This window comes from Thermobia domestica, chromosome 1 (genome assembly GCF_964235325.1).
Source record: "Thermobia domestica chromosome 1, izTheDome1.hap1.1, whole genome shotgun sequence".
Classification (NCBI taxonomy): domain Eukaryota; kingdom Metazoa; phylum Arthropoda; class Insecta; order Zygentoma; family Lepismatidae; genus Thermobia; species Thermobia domestica.
Window position 1 is genome coordinate 79,628,685 of NC_137454.1, and position 24,411 is coordinate 79,653,095.

At 30.7% G+C, this 24,411-nt stretch overlaps 1 protein-coding gene across 5 annotated transcripts in view; it reads right to left on the reverse strand.

Annotated features, from left to right (window-relative positions):
• Positions 1-24,411, reverse strand: part of LOC145686523 (neural-cadherin-like) — a 698,042-nt gene that overhangs the window by 15,540 nt on the left and 658,091 nt on the right. For 3 of the 5 annotated variants that reach the window (XM_081759925.1, XM_081759916.1, XM_081759958.1), the window contains exons 11-24: positions 20,428-20,701; positions 18,594-18,802; positions 17,498-17,670; positions 16,747-16,915; positions 16,044-16,250; positions 14,915-15,186; positions 13,630-13,835; positions 13,067-13,209; positions 12,677-12,937; positions 10,738-11,088; positions 7,516-7,629; positions 6,994-7,180; positions 5,822-6,011; positions 1,827-2,068 (exon numbers count right to left, since the gene is read on the reverse strand). In XM_081759925.1, coding sequence (XP_081616051.1) covers positions 1,827-2,068; positions 5,822-6,011; positions 6,994-7,180; positions 7,516-7,629; positions 10,738-11,088; positions 12,677-12,937; positions 13,067-13,209; positions 13,630-13,835; positions 14,915-15,186; positions 16,044-16,250; positions 16,747-16,915; positions 17,498-17,670; positions 18,594-18,802; positions 20,428-20,701 — 2,998 coding nt within the window. The remainder of the gene's footprint in view (positions 1-1,826; positions 2,069-5,821; positions 6,012-6,993; positions 7,181-7,515; positions 7,630-10,737; positions 11,089-12,676; positions 12,938-13,066; positions 13,210-13,629; positions 13,836-14,914; positions 15,187-16,043; positions 16,251-16,746; positions 16,916-17,497; positions 17,671-18,593; positions 18,803-20,427; positions 20,702-24,411) is intronic. The other 2 variants (XM_081759947.1, XM_081759936.1) reach the window with 1 other exon arrangement.

Below are 24,411 nucleotides of genomic sequence, written 5' to 3' on the forward strand. Positions count from 1 at the left end.
TTACATGGTTAGTAGGGCGACGAATTACTCAGTGAGCAATATTTCGAAAATAATTGATTATTTTACATAATTCTACCGGTACAATATTCAGACAAAATATTTTGGACTGAATAATAACACAAATTTCCTGCTTTCAGTCGATATCTAATTTCCTCGTGGATATGATTTTGGTCTGTTAATATATATCCTAGATATTGAAAGTATCCACTTTGTCGAAAGTATTATTTGATATTTTAACGTATCCATCATTTGCAACATTAGAATTACGACGGATTTCCATGCACTTAATTTTCTCTGCATTTACTTCCTAACTCATGCTCCTGCAAGCATTTAATAAAACTTCTATCTTTCTTTCTACTGTCTTCATATCATCCCCTATTAGATCTACATCATCAATATACACCATAACCTGGTAAGTACAATTCAGCTCTAGGCTCTGGTAGCAATCTTTGATTTTCCTTATAGCGTACCCCAGAACAAAACTGATTAATAATGGCGATAGTGCATCTCCTTGTTTCAGTCCATTCTCGACACTAAAGCTTATGGGCGAGTATTTTCCTACCAGGATTTAGCTTTGAGATTCATTTAAACACACCTTAATCAATCTAACGAGCTCCTTCGGTATACCAAATTCTGCAAGAATGTTGTACAACGTTTCCCTCCTAACCGAGTCATAGGCCTTTCCCAAATCAGTAAATAATTGATGTACAGGGGTACTGTATTCCCATTTCATTTCGAGTATTTGACGAATGGTAAATATCTAGTCGAGAGTTGATCGATTTTGTCGAAATCCTCACTGATAATCTCCAATCATTTCATCTGCGTATGGAGCCAATCTTGCTAACAGAGTATTTGAGAGGAACAAAAGAGAGATGCTTCGATAATTATTACAATGTTTTCAGTTTTGTCGCCTTTCTTGTGAACTGGAAGAATGATAGATTCTTCCCAAACTTGTGGTAATTCCTCCTTGTTCCAGAGTATTCTGCTGGAATATATATATATATATATATATATATATATATATATATATATATATATATATATATATATATATATATATATATATATATATATATATATATATAATTTATTTTAATTTATTTATGTATTGCATATGAAAAAACACACACTGTCAAGTATTAGACTGTATCAATTGTTCGATTTATCCTAACAGTGATACTCATATTCCTAGTCCGAAGAGTAACGCACATACTACTTGCAATTATAAAGCATGATGTTTTCAGTCAATAAAAGACTATGGCCAGTCCAATGTCAACAGATGAAGTGTGTTCAGTGCATTGATTTCCAATACATTACCTCTCACTTTTCTTGATTCACACTGCATTTCATACATTCAAGTTTCTCCACAATTTTAAAGAAGTTCAGTGTTCTTATCGGCAAATTAAACCTGGAACTACGTGTACCAAGGGCATTTGATTTCTGCAACAATTGTTTTTGCTCAGACATTTGAAGCATTGTTTTTAAAATGTTGATTAAAAGAAAGGTTAACTTATTCTCTTAAACATTAAATAAGAAGGGAGATTTTTTAAAAGCAACCAGATCTTTGCTGCTAACCGGATTAATAGAAATAAAATGAATGTTGATAATTCGCGCTAAGAAACAAGAGTAAGAAATCTCGCAGTGTATAATATATTCAATATACGAACTTCTTTCTATCTTTTGTTTCCAACTTACCAGATCAAATCAGACTTAGGGTACTGGGTTAGTCTTTACGGCAGACGAGCACTGCTGTACTTTATACATAGATACATACATATAAAGTCGATGGGAGCACGGAAAGCATGCATGCAATGTTGAAGACTTACTAAGAATGATGAGAAGACAAACAAGAATGGCTGCAAGAGCTCCCATGCTGAGTCTGAGAGTTTGTCCCTCTTGTACCAGTTCACAGTTTTCTCCCCAAAAACCTTCAGGACACATACAGCTATACCGGATGCTGGGTTCCTTGTTAATACAAGTTCCCCCGTTTAGGCAGGGGTTATCAAGGCACTCATTCTTGTCCATGCATTTCTTTTCGTCTGCAGTCTTTATCTTCCCTGCACCGCAGCTAAAGATTAGTATTAATAGGGAAGTGAGAAAAACAGTGCACTCAAGTTAAGTGGAAAACAGCACATACACACTCACGCAAACACATGGGATGCAATGATTCTTAAACTTCATTCTATATTGAACAATGTTCACGTAAACAAGTGTTATATGTACTTTATTACAAGATATATATCGTATAAGGGAAAATAACAGTCGTTGCGTTAAACGTTTTTCAGACAGTAAGAAAAATCTTTGTATGTCTATTACCTTCGTGACTAAATCCTACACTTATTACTTGGAGAAAGTCTGTCAAGACCGTATGAAATATTGGCAGCAATGAAACTATATTATTTGCGAGTACAGATTTATTTCAAAGGATATTAAAGGAAACTTTTAATATTATATTTCCTTAGCTACAAGGCTGCAATATTTTAGTTAACTGTTAATAAAATTAAATTTAGAAGGATTGTTCATACTTTTACTGCAAACAAAATTACACCTAAATGTAACGCATTTAAGTCAGAAAAATACTTTTGTTTAATAATGATAATACATATTCATACCCCTTAACAAGAATAAACGTAATATATTATCCTGATTAGGATAACAAACTTAATTTACTAACGTAGTTAATTTGAGAAACTGAATTTAACGTTGTTACCAGGGCCATGGTTACAAATCGTAAATATACCATACATATCATTAACATGATTATTCTCTATCAAATGTTATTCCTGTTATTTGTATTAAAACTCATATATCTTCATTATTATCAATAATTCAAATTTGAATGATCTACTCTATATCTATATTAAGTAACTGTTGTATTCTGCTTGTATTAATTCTTTTAGAGTTCGTTTTGCTTTGTATTGTATGAATCATGAGCTTTACGTTAGTATTTTATCTTAATAGTAGACGAAGGAACAAAATAAAATCTATCTACTACTTGATATGCAAGGTTAGGAATATTACGGAATGCAATAAATAAACCAGGTATAACAGTAACAACGTTAATCGTTCATTATTAACAATTAAAATATAAATAAACGTTAAATGTTAATTACTGATGAAAGAAATATACTGATGAATTATTATTTTACTCGCAACTGCAAAATCACAGCAAAATTGTACTGCTTATGCGAAAATGAAAGAATATTGGTTGATTTTTTGTTTACTTAAACCATCTTGATAATTTTCAGTAATGATTATTACTGCATGTTTAATTCATTTTTCAATGTTAAGGAAAAACTGTGAATTAAGTCCATTCGTGTTAGTGTATCCTATTTGCTTATTATATACGAACTAATTTTTTTCATGCTCTTTTATTTATATCTAATAGTACTCTTTCCTAATTATCTAATTGTCAATAATCCGATTCTTATTACAAATTAAACAACAGTTAAGATTCCAATCGAAATTTGGACAAATTCTGTAAATTTAAGAGTTAGTTTATCCAAATTATCCCCCTTATTATGGAGAGGAATTGTTTAAAACAACATATACATATATTGTGAATACTGTTTAAGAATCATTGCTGTGTTAGAAAAGACAGAGAAAGAACAAGAGAGAGAATTTGATAAATTTACTTTGTCATAGCCAAATATACCACAAATATTAGATTTCCTAAATCTAATTTAATGAAGGTTAAATCTACAATATTATCAAGAGTACTTCAAAATATTTTGAAGACATGATATGCATAAATGTATTCTTTATGAATTAACAATACTTTCGTTATGGATTTTAGCGTAACTTTTGGCACCTAGGCTATGTGAAACGTGGACCTACAGTTTTAAGATAGAATCCGAACTGCCGTCATTTGTTGAACCAAAGTCGCGTGTGCTAACTACAATATTCTAGATGTTACTTTAAACAATACTAAATATGCGGCAGAAAGTTTATTTATTTTGACCTTATACTGTTTTCTGTTTCATCTTGCCATTTTTTATTATTATTAATATTTGTCATGTCTATGTCGTATAATTGTCATCCTCATTTACATTTTTACGTTTATACACAGAGAAATTTACACGGTCTAACAACCAAAATGAAAATAGAAGTGCGGGTGAGTTTCTAAGGGAAATTCTGTTTCTTCCCGTTTTGTTAAGCATCTGAAAGCATCAGAATTTATCATTGTGGCCTTTAACTAAAAGTCGTTCAATTTAAAATTTTATTAAATTTCAAAGGTGAAAGCAACAAGAAAACAACTGGCTCTTTTTTCTTTCTTTTCTTTTTTTTATCATCAGAAGATATATATTTCAATTAAAAATTTTCTTCTAGGCCTTATATCAGGAGAACTACATATACTGTAGCCAAACCCAACTATCACTTAACTCAGTATATGTTTGTTCGGTAGAAAATACGAAAACTCGATTTAGGGGTCGTTCAAAAATTTTGTGGCCCTTGATCCAAAAACTAATTATTGGCCAAGATCGCAATCTTTTGATCCATTTTTAGTTTTCCTTTTTTTAAAAAAGAATTGAATACGACTCAGTTGCTTATTATCTTAAAATACAATGAAAAGAATGAATTTTTTCTTTGTTATTTTTGGTAAAATGTCGGATAAACAAAATACAAATATCAACATAAAGTATTTAGGATTGGGAATCTACATGTCGCACAACGTGAAACAATAGCTTTCAGTGACAATTAATACGATAATAACTTTCACAACAGTTATAATGCTGAAGCACGATTCACGATCATTACGAGATAATGCAAAATTTAATATTTAACTTCAACGAATGAATTTTGGGTTAAGAATTGAATATATAGCGAAAGTGTGTTAAAGTGCAGAATACATTTATACATTAAAAATAACTAATAGATGCTTTATACTGCTTTCAAAGTGTCAAAATAGTATATACTACAGTTGTTTAGATTTCTACAAAATTATATAGATATTAATTCACACATAGCTTATCAAGAACACAAATAATTGTTAAATGAATTACTTCTGAATTACATTATTTACGAATGTAATTCTAAATAGGTTTTAAGAAACAACTCACGAATTAGATGCAAATATAAATTCCACATCTATATTTTTTGAACTGTTAACTCTTAACTACATCTATTAAATTATTAGTATATCGAGAGTAAACTGAATTTAATGCGGTACCTTCATTGCATAGATTAAAAATGAAAAAAAAAAATGAAATACAACAACTTATATACACAAAGTAGAAAATAAAATAAGATCTAAGAACTAATTAAGATTAGTTTAAAAAAAAAATTAAAGAGCATTAGAATACTATAAAAACAACTGCTAATTTAATATGCAATCCACATGAAAGTTAAAACAGTACAAAAATACATTATCTTGGAGACACGAGAGTGCATATTACCATTTTGTTTGTTTATTTTAAATAGTCAAATTGAAATATTTATGCTCAAAAGTTACATTACAGTACAACTTTCTATATCTCTTTTAAAATTGAACAGAAACCAAGATTTTATCGAACTCAGTAATCACGAATATAAATTTCATGTTGTATTGATACTAATGGACTTTTGATATCAGTTTATCTGTCTAATACTTAGTTATTGCATTTATTTGTTTAGATTATAGGAAAATAGTAGATGAAACAAGGAATAGCAGGTACCATATATTAAATTTACTACCTCGTGTAATCTATTAGTACCGTAAATTATACAATAACAACATGAATTCTTATATATACTGTAAAATAAATGAAATTAATATTATATTTTTATCAATATAGAAAAGCACAATTTATATACAGAAGTATATGTATACTAATATACTCACGTGCATTCGTACTCATTCCACAAGTCTACACATTCAAATGGTTCTGAACAAATAACATTATTACACGGACTATTGGAAGGACAATTTCGTTCAAGATTTCGAGCCATTGTAGCCTGTCCCCATTGCGTCCCATTCATTGCAGGTGGAAGAGGCAGGTGTTTTCCTTCTAATCTGATATCGTCCAAACAACCTGTAAAACAGAAAATAACACACATACATAGATACAAATCGTACAAAAATCATCAAAGAGAGAAGTGCAAAGCTGAATGCATAGTAAGATGGATGTACAAACAGACTAGACTACTCGTGTCGTTATTAAATTGTTTAGAAAAATGGAAGTAAATTACAATCCTAACTCTATATAAAACTACACGAACTGACATAAAATAAGGGGGTACTTCCGGTGGACGTAGAAAGTTGAAATTTGGCATGATTGTAGCTTACTGGGACTAACCCGCAAGAAAATTGCCGAAAGTGAATATTTTCAATTTTTACAGGGTCTAACGGGGGGATGAAGAAATTCCCCATGTTATTTAAATGGGCCTTTTTCTGGACCTATACTCTCATGTTTTAGGTACTTGGAATTGGATAAAAACTTGAAATTCGGTATGCTTGTACGTTTTCGTTAGCGTTACCTAAGTAAATCACTACCTAACCGGCATAACCGTGGGACATAAAACTTAAAGATTTCATTTTTGTTTTAAACTTTAGAGTGGTTTTATAGGCAACTGAAAAATCTTTCCCATGTTATTTATATGGGACAACTTTTCCACCTCAAAAATATTGGACACTTCCTGTAAGGCTACAATGATTAAATTTGACATGATTGTAGCTTTTTGGGACTAAACCACAGGAAAATTGCCAAAAGTGAATATTTATAATTTTTAGGGAGCATAAAGGAGGGATGAAAAAATTCCCCATTTTTTTAAATGGGCCCTTTTTAAAATAAAGTTGAGAATAAATACAAACTAATTTATAATTTATTTTTTCACCTAACAATATACTATACAAGCCACGAAATTGTGAACATTTAAACAATTGATGTAAAAAGTTATTATTGTAATATATTAGAATAACACTGATTTATGGTTTTACTGCAAATAAATCTTTAAAAAAAAAGAAAGAAAGAAAAACTAACAAAAGAACTATACCATACTGAAAAAAGATCTTACCTTTTTGATAATCTGCGTATACTTCAAATGTCCTAACTCCAGTGTATTCTGCTTTTCCACCAGCATATACACCTTCTTGTTTGTCTACCAACAACCATTGGTGACCCTCGAAAAGGAATGTTTCATTATACCTTCTTCCTTCTCCGCCATCAAGTTCCAAAATGGCCGCTGACCCGTATCTAGACACCTATTATATAAAATAATAATAGATCTTAGAAGATATTTTGAAGACGTTAGAAGATAATATTTCTACGATTTACTAATATTTCTTGTGTTAATCTACAATATTTTTAAAAAATATTTTATAAAAGTATTTTTTTTTTTAAATTTTAAGGATTATTTTATTGTTGATATACTTTTGCAAATATTTAAGCAAAACATATAGTATAAATTGTTTGTATATTCCATTGTATTTTGATTTTTATCGAAAACTTTAAGTCATGCATACATGTAACAATACAATATCTCAATACAATTAGACGTCAATAATGTTATAAACATATAACGCAAATTTCTACTTACTTTAGCCGTATGCCACTGTCCATCATCTACCGTAACAGCACTTAACCAAATATCCTTTTCTTCTGTTCTTAAACTATTCAAATTATATCGAAAATGAAGTCGACTATCTTTAATCTGAAAAAAAATTATATATAAATATATTTATATACTGACTAAAGATATATTAATTAGGTAATCAATATTACGGTTGGTATATATATATATATATATATATATATATATATGATAAGAATAATACTTAAGTTATTTAGAACTGGTAACGTGATAATGAAAAGTACCAAAATATTGTTCGTTTGATAGATAAAGATCGGCGATAGTTGGTAATAAATCGACTTTTAAACTACTAATAATGCTCTACGACTGAAACAGTATGATTTGCAAATTACTGGAAAGTTAATATAGCCTATACTATTAGATAAAAGAGTAGAAATGAGTGATTCATTATCACCCAGACCATACTGCTATAGGTGAAATTTAGAGAGAATAATCCTTTTGTCATGAAAACAAGAGACAAAGAAAGATTTTTGGAAATATCCATCCTAAAGGGGGTTCAAAATTTCCTCCAACAATAGCGTATCTCATGAATCCCTGACGTTATATGGACGAAACTCGGCATACGAACTCTTCAGTAGAAATAAGGGAAAACGTGTTTTAGTGTTGTCGAAAATCCCGCTCCGAAGGGAAAAGTGGGAATCATTATATAATAATCAAATTTCCCTTTGTTTAATTAAAAAATGCCGAAGAGTAAGAATTCACTTAAATTGGAAATCTGAAATTCGGTATACATATTTATAATTGAAAATAAGAAAGTACTTATTCCAGCGTTTCTGATAATTCTGTTTCAAAAGGGTAAAAAACGGGACACTTCCCATAATATTGAAATTTATCTTTATTTATTCACAAGGTGCAAAATGTGAAGACTCGCTTAAGTTAGACGTAAAATTTGGTGTATAAACTCTTAACTAGAAATAAGAGAATACGTGTTTCAGAAGTTTTGAAAATTCCGCTCCTAAGAGGGAAAGAGATGGTATTTCCAGAATATTGAAATTTCCCTTTATTTATTCTCAAAGTGCCTTATGTAGAGATTCGCTTAAGTTAGAGACGCGAAATTCAGTATATAAACTCGTATATACAAAGGACATGTGTTTCAGCATTTCGAAAAATTCCACTCCTTAAGGGAAAAGGTGGTTATTACTGTTATATCCAAATTTCCCTTTCTTTATTGAGAAAGTGCCCATGGCGAGAATTCGCCTAATTTGCAGATATGAAAATCCTAAAGTATGTACTTCATCGTCTGCAAAAATTCCGCTTCTAAAGGGAATATAGGGGACAATTTCTATAACACTATGATTTCCCATTATTTATTCAGAAAATGCTTAACATAAGGATTCGCTTCAGTTGGAGTTGTGAAATTCGTTATAGAAACTCTTAATTAAAAATAAGGGAAATACGTATTTGAACGTTTTCGAAAATTCCACTCTTGGAAGGGGGAGGGGAAATATGTATTATTATTATTTGGAAGAGTGGATTATTATGTATGTGGAAGAGTGAAATTGATTCACTGAAAATTTAGACCATACTAATATATCTAGAAACGTACGATTTGGACAGAAAACTTTTGTTACGAGAACAATGAATAAGAAAGACTTAAAAAAAAAAAAAAAAAAATATCTATGCTAAGGGAGGTAAAGGGAATTCAAATATTTTGTTCAGGATAAAATATCTCATAAGTTCCTGAAGTTAAAAAGACGAAACTCACCATATAAACTCCTTATTAAAAATAAGTAGGCACGTATCTCAACGTTTTTAATAATTTTTATTTTTTTTTTAGGAAGGATGTTAGGATGTTAGATTTCTGGCCATTTAGCCCGTCACGTATGAGGGATGATGTCCCTCGGCGAGCACACTATCTTGGGAAAGGGAAGGAAGAAAGAATTGGGGAAGGAAGGAAGCGACCTGGGACCTATAAGTGAGGTACCATCCCGGCATTTGCCTGGTGTGAATGAGGAAAGCCCAGGAAAACCTCATTCAGAATGGCTGGCCTGAAAATGCTTTTACACTTTCTCGACTGAGTGGCCCCACCGGGAATCGAACCCGAGACCGCTCGCACCGAAGGCAAGAGCGTTAGCGACTACGCTACGCGGGCCACAATTTTCTTTTTAAGAAAAAAAGAGCATTTTCTATCCTTCCTCCGGATTGAAAACAACGTTTTCTATTGTTTGTGATTACATTACGAGAAAATGGCCGAACACTTTGAAATCAATTTTTGAACATACTTAGTATCTGCCTTGCGCTAGGTTTGAATCACTACTTTTATTCAAGGATGAGTCCTAAAGTGTATGGGCAAATTCTATATCCCCCATTGTAATACATGTTGTCTGTTGTTTGTGATCGCATTACGGAAAACGAGTTACCCGTTTGAAATGATTCTTGGAACGTAGTTAGTTTCTGCCTCAAGATTTTTATCATGTCACATTGATTAAAGGGTAGATGGTAAGGGAGTTCAAAATTTATGCCAAAAAATATAGTATTTTATGGGTTTTTAAAATTAGATTTTCAGTGAAATGTGCGTCCTAAGAGGGAAGAGGATTCAAATATTTTCCATAAATCTGTTCTTCCCATGCGAATTATATCTAATTCAGACATTTCAGCTAATTAAATCTAAAAGTAAAACTTTTTTTTTTTTTTTTTTTTTTTTTTAATATTAGTAATAACATAATTTTAGATTAAAAACAAACCAATATAAATACATACAAGACAAATCAGAATAGTGTTAGAAAACATGTAAAGACGATGAAAATCACTTTGAATATAAATGACTGAGGATCTTTTCTCTTAAAAAAAAAGATAGGTTTAAACAGAAGAATAGCGGTGATTATTGCAAAGAATTAGAAATGGAATTTAGTGAAGTACAGATTTTCAATGAAAATAAATACGGAATATAGCACTCATTAGAAATGCTGCCACAGGAACAAAATTTGTAAGAAAGAAAAATGAAATGAAATCTTTTAAGTTTTACGTCCCACGGTTATGCCGGCTAGGCTAAAGGAGACGGTAATGATGAAAAATGAATGAAATGATGGAATGAAGAAAGTAGGAAGACAGAAATAAGAAGACAGGAAAGAAAGAAAGAAAAATGAACAGAATAACATTATAACGATAAAATTCAAAGTGAAAAAAAAAAGACAATATGTTCGGAAAAGAAGAAAACGTGTACTTTACCTCTAAAATTCCATATTCTCTATTGTGCTGGTCACTAACTCTGAAAAGTTCTCCAAATATTTCTCGGGTACGGAATCGAAGTTGTATTTGCGTTGAGAACTTATCAGGTTCAAAGGAGAGAGCATATTTGACATAACTTTGTGGTTTAAAGGAAGTCGGTGTCGTGGCTTGGATACAACCAGGGCCCGTCCATCCTGGCCTGCAGTAACAGCGAGGTTCAGTAAAAGATCCAACACAGACACCGTGTTCCCAACAACGGAATGTGGATTCATGACTATTGCAAACTTCTTCTATCTGTGGACAACCAGCTACGCTGTTTCTCGATAGGCCTGGGTGTGCTAAGTCGTAGAGCTGAAAAGTAAATATTAAGAGGAAGTCATAATAAGTTCACACATTTCAAAAACATAAACAACAACTATTGTATTTGTTGTGTTTGCTGATATATATTTTGTTATGCTAATAACACCATTCATCTGTTTTACTAATAACAAATGCTTTGTTGTCACATTCAGAAGTAATTTTATTTTAAGTTTTAAGTACAGAGACAGTAGTTTTTAAAGACTGTGACTTTAAAATCTATTTTCAAAACAGAGTTCTTCAGTTAAAATTAAATTTATGCAAATGTAGTATACACTTCGGTCATATTTATTTGTTGTATTATATTTTTCCTAGTGGTTACTTCAAACGGTTTTGCCTTATGAAATACGGTTAGACTAAAGTTTGCATCCTTACATGGTATTTTAGAATAGAAGATACATTAACTACAATAGTAATCATAAAATAAATGCTGTAAGTCTGTGGGAGATATACATTTTATACTAAATGAATTTTGAGACACTAGTGTATACTCTTAAATGGTCGCTAGATTTCAATTTAAAAGGATTAACAACAGCCTTACTGAAATTTTAAGTTGAAGGCTTACTCTAGCCATGACATACAACTATTTATTGTAAAGCTTCATAATAAGGAAAAACTCAAAACAGCAAAAGATGTCAAACAGGACGTTAAAAAAGGTTAGCCTGGCAGCATGATTGTAAAGTTTCGTTCACGATCACATCTGCATTTGGAGCCAAAGCAATGTTGGGTTATTATAAGCTACAATCTCAGGGACTTCACTGGTTCTCTAATACTTATGAATGACAAGCAGTGCAAATAGGCAATGCTTTGAGATAAATGTCAGTTCTTTAATTTTCCGAACTGACACTAAAACGCTATTTGACTTATACAATATAGCCGAAGAACTTCAAAGACTGGATAAAAAGGACACTAAAGTAATTAGGTTCTGAACTTAACCAAAACTGAGCCCAAATTATACATACAAAGGCAAATCACCACTCAGTTATCAGAAAGCCATAAAGTATTACAGTATTAAGAATAGTCTTGAGGAGTTAAATTGATGTGAAGATTATAATTTTATATGCTATATTATCCTCTGTTTTCTTTCACGCTGTTCTATTAAACAGAATCATATGGTACGGATCAAGCATGATGTAACTCCGCCCTTTTTCATTTCCGATGGACTTCACAGAAAAGTACAACATACCGAAGTTACAATTGTCATGCTTTGAGCTGATTTGTAAATTTAATAGCAAAAGGGAAAAGTCGACACATTTATGCTCTCTTTTACCTGTCAGCCATATTGTTTAGAACTGTAAACATAACTTTTATAACTGTGCACTTTAGTTCACACCATAATAAAACTATTGAACTCATCTTTTATAGTACTCAATACAATGTAACATAACTAATTATTGAAACAGAGCAATAACAGATATTATAAATTAAGTGCGATTTCAGTATGGAATATTAACGAAATGTCATACTGATTCTGAAGCATAGTATAACACTTAACATTAATATAACGTCAACATATCTCTACAATAAAAATCTCTTACATTTATTTAAGTTTTCAATATGTATGTGAATATTTTTTTTTTACCTTGCTATTGTGAACAACATTCTTAATGCACCCATCGAATCCTTTTCCAATGGGCATGTATTGCCAGTGGTAATGAGTTGGATCAAATTGATCCACATGCATCCCTCCTATTTGCAAGGGTGCGTTCACATTGAGGTATTCATTGAACGGAGGAACTGTACCCATCGCCTGACAGCTGCTGTCATCGAATTCGGCCGGAGATCCATCGTCTTTCTCAGATACGTCTGCAGATTGGCAATAATCTACAACCATCCGTACGTTCTGGGGAAAAGAAATAAAAAAGATATATACGGTTAATTTAACAGAAAATTCATTACAATTAATACTTCATACACAAGGAAACAAGGATTAATTGTACATTCTACAGTGGAGGCTTATTAAATAACTCACCTCAGTATCCCAGAAAATATCTATTCGATGCCATTCACCATCGTCAAGACCTTTTTTCGTTTTAATTCTTAATTCCAAAGTTCCCGATCCAAAGTCTATCAATAGTCTAGGTTGGCCCCTTTCCAATTCCAAGGATATAAAATCTGTAATATATTTAATTTTATATAATTACTAAATAAACTTTAAAAAAAAGAAAGAAAATGAACAACTCTGTACTCGTTACATATACATACTAATCTCGAGTATTTTTTCATGTTGCTTTATTAGTAACTTATTCTTTAATTTAATTCAATTTTGTTTAGGAAATTGTCATGTTAAGACGCTGATGTAAACATATAAAACTAGGCAAGAATCTTTTGAATATACAGTATTGCTTACATATATTATAAAATAATAATTTCTATATTTCAACGAAGCTCGTTATAAGATGACCTAAGAAGAACATATAAATACATTTCGAATTCATTTATTTAATTTTAAAAAAATAGCACAATTTACTATCAAAAACCCGAATTTTAATTTTAACATTAAAAAACACTATTAAATTTCTTAGTACTACATACCTGAAACCATAATTTCGTCTTGCTCTGGGGGTACTATTGGTCCATTATACAGCAGCATGCCATCCCCTTTCCTTGTAATAAATTCTATACTAAGATGTGAATTATCACACATATCTAATGGTGGATACCATGCATAACCATTGCCACGGAAACTTCGAGTCGTTTGTTGACATCGTGGGCCATCGTAGCCACCGGGACAGGTACAACTACAACATCAAACAAAATTTTAATTATTTAAGTACATAGAAAACTATCTTGTATTGACATATAACTTCAATTAATTATATTGAAACAACATTTCTTAGACTATTCACTTAATTAATGATTTCTCGTAATGAAAATAAAGTTCATTTTTACTGTCGTAAATTTACTTGTTACAATAACTATCTTTAAATGATTTTTAACAAAATCAAGTGCATTCAAATTTTAATTTATTCGTATTTTATAGTTTTATCAGAGCAATCAATCAGAGCAAAGAGTTAATTGATAGAATAAATTATACACTATGCTTAAAGATGCAACTTTGATTCTCTTCCAAGTGAATAACTTCAAATTATAACTCTCTTAATTATTAACTTTAATTTTTTTTTAATTATAAAGACAAAGAATTTAAGATGTTAATTAAATTGAATAGGTGGCGCTGATCTCTGGATTTCTGTTTTAAAAATAATCTTCAAAGTTTTATAAATACCTAAAATTTTCTTTAGAATAAAGAATACAATTCTAATATATTAAGCTATGATTCTATAAGTACTCTAATTTTATTACAACTTGTATAAATCAATACGCAGTCAAAGTGGCTTTACATTATTTTCCACCAATAATTTTTGAATGATCTAATCATATTTTGAATTAGATAATTTTCTTTCTAATTCACAGAAAATCGCATGCATTCATTCAGAGATATTGGGAAAATAAATAAATCGATACATTCAATATCTATCATTATCGTATGATTTTTTTACCACATATTTTCGGCAACTTGCTGAATACTAGAAAAAGGGATGTACTTTGATAATATTAAGATAATACAGATACCAGCTAGTATATCTAATTACCCTACTATATAATCAGAAAATCCAACAAAAACGCTATTAAACATTTTTATTTTGTGTTACCCACGATAATTGTTAACAGCTGTAGGATTTAAATATGATGTTACCAGATGACAATATTTGTCAAAAATCATAAAGATACTTCGAAAGACCTTGGAATCATAAAGATACTTGTAGATATATATATAAATAAATGTTACTATTTTTCAAAACGAAAAGTAATGTGTTACCTTAGACCGTATCTTCCTTCGACACATCGTCCTCCATTAAAGCAAGGACTAGACCGACACGATTCTCCTTTCGTGAAATTTCTAGCACCACACGTACATTCTGCTATCACATCTACTCGTACTCCCACTAAAGAGGTCTTATTAGCGTTTACCATATACGGTAAATTACTAATATCCAATACATTAGTACAGCTGCCTTCACACACTGCATTCTCATACAGGCACTCATCAATTCCAACCATTGTGATATTAATTCCTACTTCTCGCTCGATCTGAAAAAAAAAGACGATCAAATATATAATTATACGTCTCAAAAACATTAATAGTTATAAAGTACAACGTTTGGAGTATTATTTAAAGGTTGTTAATTTATATTTCAACTAATCACATCTTACTGCAACTTAAACAACTACCATTAATGTCATGGTGAAAGTACCCATGCGTAGGTAAATTTCTAATTATGCTTTTCATGCTAAATTGAGGAAGCGGATTCGAATGGAATTACTTCCATTTCTATACATATTTGTCCATGAGGCCATGAGAAAAATGATCTCCAAGTTAAAATATATTTATTTATATCCTTATTTTAAGATCATTTTTCTCCTGACTCCATAAACAGATATGTTTAAAACTAGCTCTATTGGATTCAGTGTCGTCAAATTAGAAAAAAAAAAAAAAAAAAAAAACTTATTCAAGCGCGAACATTTTTTTATCATTGGCATGAGCTGTAGTTCTACATGTTCATTACCAATATAATCAATATAATTCAGATTTCATCTAACACTGAATATTTCTTTTAAACGCAAATTCTACAAAACTCTTAATTAAATAAGTAAACATAATTGCTCTACACTTAAAGACAAAGAATCTTAGATTGTCCTTAATATTCATTCATTATAAGATTGGTTTAGTATATAAATAATTTAATATATTTATTTATAATATGTATTTATCAGAGTTAAAGGTAATAGTAGTCGCTAAGTGTGCTGCCTCCTAACTGACGCGAAGAAGATGTCGCTAGCGTGCAGGAAATTTGTAGTCGAGTCGAAGGTTTAAGGAGAACTACTAGTTATAATAAACATAATAAACCTATCAAACATCAACAAAGGAAGGAAAATTGAAAACTTACCTCTTCTCTGTGCATGAGAACTATACCGTTGAGTCTAACTGGTTTATAATACGGTGATCCATGTGCTGCAAAACGTATATCCGTTGTTGGTGGATGTTTTCGTCGAAGCTGCACACTGAACACATCAACGTTGTCTCTGTCCGTTTTCAAGAGTTCTGCCAGTTTATCTCTAAATTTCTCTGCTTTACTCTTCATAACAGTTTGTGTCTAAAAGAAAGTAAAGAGGCGATAAGAATACACATAGAAGTTAGTTATACACATAGATAATTTATTAGCATAGAATTACATTCAATATTTAAGCATGAGAGGAAAGGAGAACAACTTTCTACATTTAAATCGTGATAAACTTTTACTACAACTAACATCATGAACAACTCTTAGAAGTATATAGAATTTGAGAATGCGTATATGATGATATACAGAATTAATTTTTATACCATGTTCATTCAGTGTTTTATGATCCATCTAATTTACTTTCTTTCTACTATCTTCCTACTTCCTACATAAAAATAAATGTTCGCGTGTTTGTCCAGTACACAAACCCACACCATTGACTTTATGGACGTAAATTTCTTTATATTATGTACGTATAATATAAGTATTCTTTAATTACATTTACATATTCCAAAAATGCATACGAATAACTTTTGATTTTAGAATACTCAAGATGCTGTATATAAAATTAAAATATTCGTGTACTTACTCGATAATCCCACACACGTATAAAATCTTCGTCTGAAATTCCTGCCACCCGTATTGATCCTGAGTTGATCACAGCCTCATGTGGAATTTCTCGAACAATCACTGTTACATTTGCTAGTACATCTGATTGTGTATGTTTTCTATCATATACCCTGAAGCGTAGATGATATCTGTTCAAGGAAAAGAAATCAAGTTAAAATTTGCAATGTTGAATAAGAAATTGTTTCAAAATAAACAAATAAATAAATAAATAATGTTACAAAGTTATGCCCTTTAGGCTAAAATAGACGGGTGATTAGTAAAAGTGAGTAATAATGAAAGAAATTTGTGAATTGAGAATGTGATAGGAGACGAGAAAATTGTTAAAAAAAAATAATAATAATAATAAAAAAAAAGAATGGCAAATGTTGTCGAGTCAATTCAACTTTGTTTTTCAACATTAAATTTGAAAGAGAAATTTCATTTCTAAGACAAAAATTTGAGTGAAAATTTATTTATTGAAGACTAAAGCATAAATACCTATTACGATAAATGATCTACGCTCTGACTTAAAAATTTATTTCGATCATGGAATCATACTGGAAAATAAAAAATACTAACCTCCTAAAAATACGATATATGTATATTTGGAAAGAAGAAAAATGAATATATTAATAAAACACAAAAATGATTTTTTGTCTACCTTTAGGCATGTGCTTACTTCGAAATAGTAAAATACAAATGTACATGAAAGGCTAATTAAAATATCTTACCTTCCATCTCTTGTTCCATGTCTCATGGTTATCATACCAGTTTCTACATTTAGCCGGAATATCGGATTCTCTTTATCCACATCTTTATCCCAATAGAATTTTTTATCCGGTAAATCCCAATCGTCTAGATCATAAACATAAACTCTTCCAATTTCTGTGTCCGGTGCTTGACCCTATGTATTATAAAGAAAATATTCTTACTTTAGACTTGATGCATACATCATAACTAACAGAAAATACAATTTATTATACAATTCCTAAATTGGCTTGTTTCATATTAGGTATATAGATAATCAAATCAAAACACTTTAAACTCAAAATAACAGCAATGCAAGTAACATATTTTCCTTCAGTTACTTGCAGCTTTCGTTCCGATAAAATTGGGTCCATTAAAAGAAAAATACATACTTAGATAATAAACTCTCACGACAACAATTGAATCGTAATGCGTAAACTATCAACCGAAGATATTCACGAAAAGTAAAACAAATACGATCTGATATATAAAAGAAATTCACGAAAGAATATGTATGGTCAATCCGGTGGCCAATATTTCTTTTTTATTCAGAAAATGACGATATATCAAAAGAGATTGTTATCATTGAAAACAAGGCAAAACAGACTATTGATTTGCTCAATGTGTCATAACCTTCTATAACTCTATGGAGAAGGACAATCAAACGAGTTCACAAAAGTAATTTTGAAATATCTCATTAAATTTAACTCATCAGTTAACATCTGAGAAAAAATGGCCTACTTAAATGTGTGTATATAAACTTAACCTGATACAAGAAATATTACTTTAACTATTTTTATTTCTTCAATATTTTCTCTATAAATCAAATTCAATCAACACCAAATAAGTCGAAACAAGGCTGGATTTTTGTGTAGAAATCAGTCAGAAAGTCTTTAAATAAAGTTTCGTTGATTGTAAACTTAATTGAAATGGTTCATAACTATATGCATCTCAAGCATGGAGGAGAATGAAGAATTACGTTCAACACAACTGTGTTATATCACTTATTGAATTCGAACGAAAGTGGATTCTTGATAGGATATAGTAAAAAGAACATGTAGTTAAAAGATTTATACATACCATATAATTATATACAAAAATTTCTTTGGATCCTGGTTGCATTTTGTTGTCGTTTGCATCACCAATAATAACTGTTAAAGTACTGGTACCAGACATGGCAGGATTACCGGAGTCTTTTATCACAATTGGAATCAAGTATTCTTTTTGTTGTTCTCTATCAAAGGACCGTAGTGATGATACGACAGCCATACCGTCACCGTTTGCACCCTCTGAAATAGACAGAAAAGAATTCATTTATTTTAAAAGTGAAAGCCTTGAACTAATACATTCTTTTAACATTTAAAATATATTACTGATAGAATTTTAAGTTTTGACTGAATTATCCGTATATTACTGAACAAATCAAATATTGTAAATTTTCTATTTTTCCATATTTAATGATTTCTATATTTCTTAAGATTTCATGTTTCTATTAACTTCTCGTTATTACAGTCCAAATATGTGGACTCATGTATTCATGCGTTGTGTAGCACAACTAATATTATAATATATAGCGGTCGGTGTCAAATATAAATGTGGGAGGGGAGAAAATAGAAGAAGTGAATAGTTTTCGATGCTTGGATAGTATTCTTAGTAATGACACTAAATGCGAACGTGAAATAAAAACAAGGATAGGCATGGCGAAAGAAGCCTTTAGAAGGAAGAAAAGTCTGTTTTGTGGGACCTTGAATAAAGAGTTGAGAAAAATACTCATAAAATGCTTCGTGTGGAATGTTGTACTGTATGGGACGGAAACATGGATATTACGCAAAAGTGATGAAAACCGACTGGAAGCTTTCGAAATTGGATGTGGAGAAGAATGGAAAGAATTAGTTGGGCCGAGAGGGAAACGAATGCGAGGGTGTTAGAAATGGTGTGGGAGAAAAGAACACTTTTAGATATTATTAAGAAGACGAAAAGAACTGGTTAGGACATTGCCTAAGAGAAATTTTAAATGAGGGACGTGCTAGAGGGTATGGCGGAAGGAAAGAGAGGGAGGGATACAATTAATGGACGATATAAAAGCAGAAAGATCATACGTGAAGACAAAGAAGTTAGCGGAGGACCGTGGAGTATGGAAGCTTCTTAGCTGCGGCAAGTGAACCTGCCAATACGGACAAAATACCTACGATGATGAATATAATTGTTGGCATCGTGTAATTCAAATAAAAAGACTATACGGTCAGTGACTTTAACACATAAAGGCTCAAATACTTTGATAAAAGCTCAAAGCTCAATACACTTAAAAAAAAAAAGTCAAAGTTTGAATAATAACCCAGGAGAAAGAAGGTTAAAAGATCAATCTATTTCTTCATTTTCTAAACCAACATTTTATTTTATTTAGGCCTAAATAAATTGTTATCATGTCCTCCAGCCATGTCGGTCCCGGCGTTCCCCACAGGGGACATAAAATGTGACGACAATATTATTGCTTTAATTTTAAAATCTGACTGGCAACATTGAAAACCGTTTACAAGGGATGATCCATCTATGATCATCCCCTGTAAACAGTTTTCAATGTTGCCAGTCAGATTTTAAAATTAAAGCAATAATATTGTCGTCACATTTTATGTCCCCTGTAAACAGTTTTCAATGTTGTCAGTCTGATTTTAATGTTGTAAAGAAATAATAATTTCGTCATATTTTATGTCCCTTGTGTGGGACTCAGGGACCAACATGGCTAGATACTGTTGGAATTTGACTATTGCCTTGACTTTCTCTTTATAAAGCCTGTTCTTTCTGAGAGAATATGATTAATTATCCAAGTAACTTTATTATTAATTATACATTATTATACATTAACTTACAGTAAGAAGATAACTGAATATACAACGAAATGAAAATAAGTACTCACTTTGGTCATGTTCAACTTTGAACGACGCCCTGATTACATCATCAGCATTAGGATCCATTCTAAACGTGAACGGTGGACCATTACTTTTCGATCGATCATCATCGTCCGTAGCTAGTACTTCCACTACTTTTCTCGGAGGGACATGTTCCGGAAGGACTGGTCTATAATCCTTTAAGAATGTAGGTGCATTATCATTGATATCTTGTACTATCACAGTCAAAGTGGCAGTGGCTGTTTTTGGAGGTACTCCGTCGTCAATTGCTAAAATTTTAACCTGAAATAAATAATAAATAAATAAATGAGAATGTACGTATAATTATTGACATTTAGATGTACAACACTATTTAAACAGGGATGTGCAGTTTCCAAGTATTTGCTAGAATTCTCGTACAGATGGTGTTAGTGTGAAGTACAATTATTCTGAATACTGTTATAATTAAGATGTTTGATCTAAAATTCCTTTATATATTTACTCTGACCATGTCTGTCCGTCCGTCCGTCCAGGAGACAAAAAAAAAAAAAAAGATTTCGAGAACTAATAGATGAATCAGGATGAATTTTGGCCAGGATGTAGAAGGGTCGAAAGTTAGGGATCGAATTTTCTGATAGAGATGATATTGAAACCGGAAGTGGTAGAAATCTATCATTTCTGGTTTTAACATTGATCACTATAGAGTAAAACTGATAACAGATAGAGAGACATGGTTTGCTGCAATCCATTAAGTATTCAAAGAATACATTTAACTTCCATCCTTAACTCTATATTAAAACCGGAAGTGAAAGAAATCCATTATAACGCCCAGTTAAAATAATGATCTACATAGAACGAAAGCAATAAAAAATAGCGAGAAATACTTTGGAATTGATTTAGCGGCTCTCTTAATCTTCTATTCAAACCAGAAGTGGCAAAAATCGACACTTCCGGTTTTAATGTTGTCCATTATATTGCAAAAACGGTAATTGATAGCAAGAAGCGATTTTTTGGAATATATTTGGCATTCTACGATTTGACGTCTTCTCTCTTAACCCTCTATTCAAACCGGAAATGGCAGAAATGAATCACTTCCGGTTTTAACGTTGATCGCTATAGAATAAAAATGGTAGTGGATAGCGATCTGCAATCAAGTAAGTATCCGAAGAATATATTACATCTCTAATAGAATCTCTTTCTACTAAAACCAGAAGTGGTGGAAATCTACTACCACTTCCGGTTTCAATATAAATTGAGAAAATATCACGCCATACAAACCAAACTCATTTACGCGAAGTACACCTGACACTACTACTTGTTTTATGTTTTGTAAGTGTGATTTCAGAAAGATTTGGACAATAAAGTTTTACAGAAAAAAAATCAGTTTATATCCTCAATTAGTATCCATTATAGTTTTGCGTTATACTAACGCCATCTATGTGGCAATTTTATTTGTTATTTAATTTAAGTCTGTGCATAATGTTGAAGCAGGTGTTGTTCAGCTGGGTTGTCTATACTGATCGATAAAAAATTTACAACATAAACTAAGGCACAATAGGAACAAAATAGAATAAATGATATTTGTTTTTAATCCTTTTTCTTTTCAAACTTAAAGCAGAAACTTACAAACCAATAAAGAAGAATGGGCATACATAAGAAAGGAGAAACTTTTGAAGGTTGTCCACTCATCCTGAACAGAAAAACAAAAGAGAAGTTTCTCTTCCGGTTTCTCTCTCCTCTCTTTATTTTTTCTGTTTATTCATTTAACCAAAGAGATTTATAGTTAGTTAAGTTTGAACCTGATTTTAACATCTATCTCTATAACTTTGTCCTATGACCCTATTTCCTCACTTTTCTTCTCCGCCTCTTTCTGCAAGTTTCACAAATTTACATGATGAATTAAGAAAATTTTTGAAAGAAAAAAAATATTGAAGCACGCTGTATAAAAAAAAAACTGATTTGTCTGCTTCTTTTAAATGCTCTGAGAGAGCTTGTCAAGTTCAAAACTTTACAGTTAAAATATAACAATACAATACAAATTCTTCCTTTTCTTTTTCGATATCGAAATATATTTATTTTTCAATACTTTGTGAGAATTTTTTACTCAATAGGAATAACATGAATTTATGTCGAAAGTTAAATAATAAGTAAAAAAGTCAACCATATTTTTTATTTGATCATCGATTATGTATATGCACTGATGTATATTTATACTTCTTGTAAGTTATGCAAAATAATATTTGTTTATTATTGTTATTACTATAAATACTTCGGAACTTTTGATGTAATACGTTGAACTATATTGATTATGACAAAAAGAAAAAAGTAAAGAATAAACGTTCATTTTAATACGTCTCACATTCTAGCCTACACAGAATGATCTTTTTGCAACAGCACATTTTAATTAAATATCTAATAAAATTCAAACTAATTTTCTAACAGATATAGAATTATTTATTTATTAATAAATGTAATTAGTTATGAAATTTGTATAGCTTAGAACATAAAGATTAAACAATAAATGTTAGAATTTTAAGAAAAGAAGTAAAAGTCAATCATATTTCATTATTTGATCAACCACATTCCATTACTGTAATTACAATGATTCTATTTTAATACTATTTGATCCATTATACGTATATATATATATTTATTTATATATATTTATATCATGTTGATGGTTTGAGGAAGTAGTATTATGCTTTTTTTAATTACATAAATATTCATATATAACTATTAATTGTAAACAGACATAAGGTTGGTTGAAACAATCGGTATTCTGCTTTATATTATTAGTGAAGAAATACCAAAAAGATATGAATGTATATATTTAAGAAAAAAATCACTGCATAATACCATATTGGCCCGAAAACTGTATGACTATTTTAAGCATATACTAAGCATATTTTAAGCATAAATTTCATAAATATATACTAGTGTTATAATTACAGTGTAGCTTTGGAAGAAAGTTTTACTTCATACTATACAGCGTGGAACAGGATTAGCAGTGAATCTATTAGTAAGGATTTCAAAATAAATGTTGTGTTTCTAACAATATGGATGGCAATGACGATGACATTTTATAGTATGATAATCAATCTGAAGAAGACTCCAGTTCTACTTAAGAAGAAGATGAGATGGTAGGAAAAGGAGATGATGATAGGGAATCGTAACCATCAGAAGCGGAAGGTGCAACAGAGACTGTAATTTAATTCTTAAAAGGACTTTGAAATTCGTAAATATTTTATATTTTAGGATATTTTTATTTTCCAATTAAAATTATCTCAAAAACTTATATATTGCACTATATTTGAGCTCGTAATATATTCTAGATAATAATATAGTTTCATCTACGTTAGACTAGACATTTTTGAATTCTATATTATTTAATACTCCTCTACAGAATTCTTTCCGTTGTAATTGTTAATATAAAGACATGGAAGCTGTAGAATAAGATGACGATGGATGATTTACCCAAGTAAAGCACCAAGGCTATATGAGACGTGGTTTTATAGATAAATATGGAAATCGAACTACATTGGGGTCGATTTCGAGTGCACTCTCCATTTAAGAAAAATGAAAGCCTTATTAAAATTGGGACAGATAATATTCATCGTAATATGTGTGAAAATTATTGAAAGATACGAGTACAGCGAGATTACATGTGTGAAAATTGTGGAATGATGGTACATTTCATACGAGTAAAGCGATTTCATTTCATTTGGGTACAGAAACAGACACCTGTCAGTTGAATAAAATAGTGTCACATTGTAATTTTTCTTTCCGTTCTAGACATCTAAACTTTATTTTCATCATCCTTTTCACACTATATTTTCATGTTAAATATTGGATTTAATAAATAAATAAATAAATACATAAAATCGTCATGTTAATATTTACTTATTTTATTATTTTTTTCTATATCTGGATTTTGTATTTATTTCACCTACTTGAACTACACGAATCGGAAGATTTCAGCTTAGAATTTCGTACAGGAGCATTTTGACTGAGTT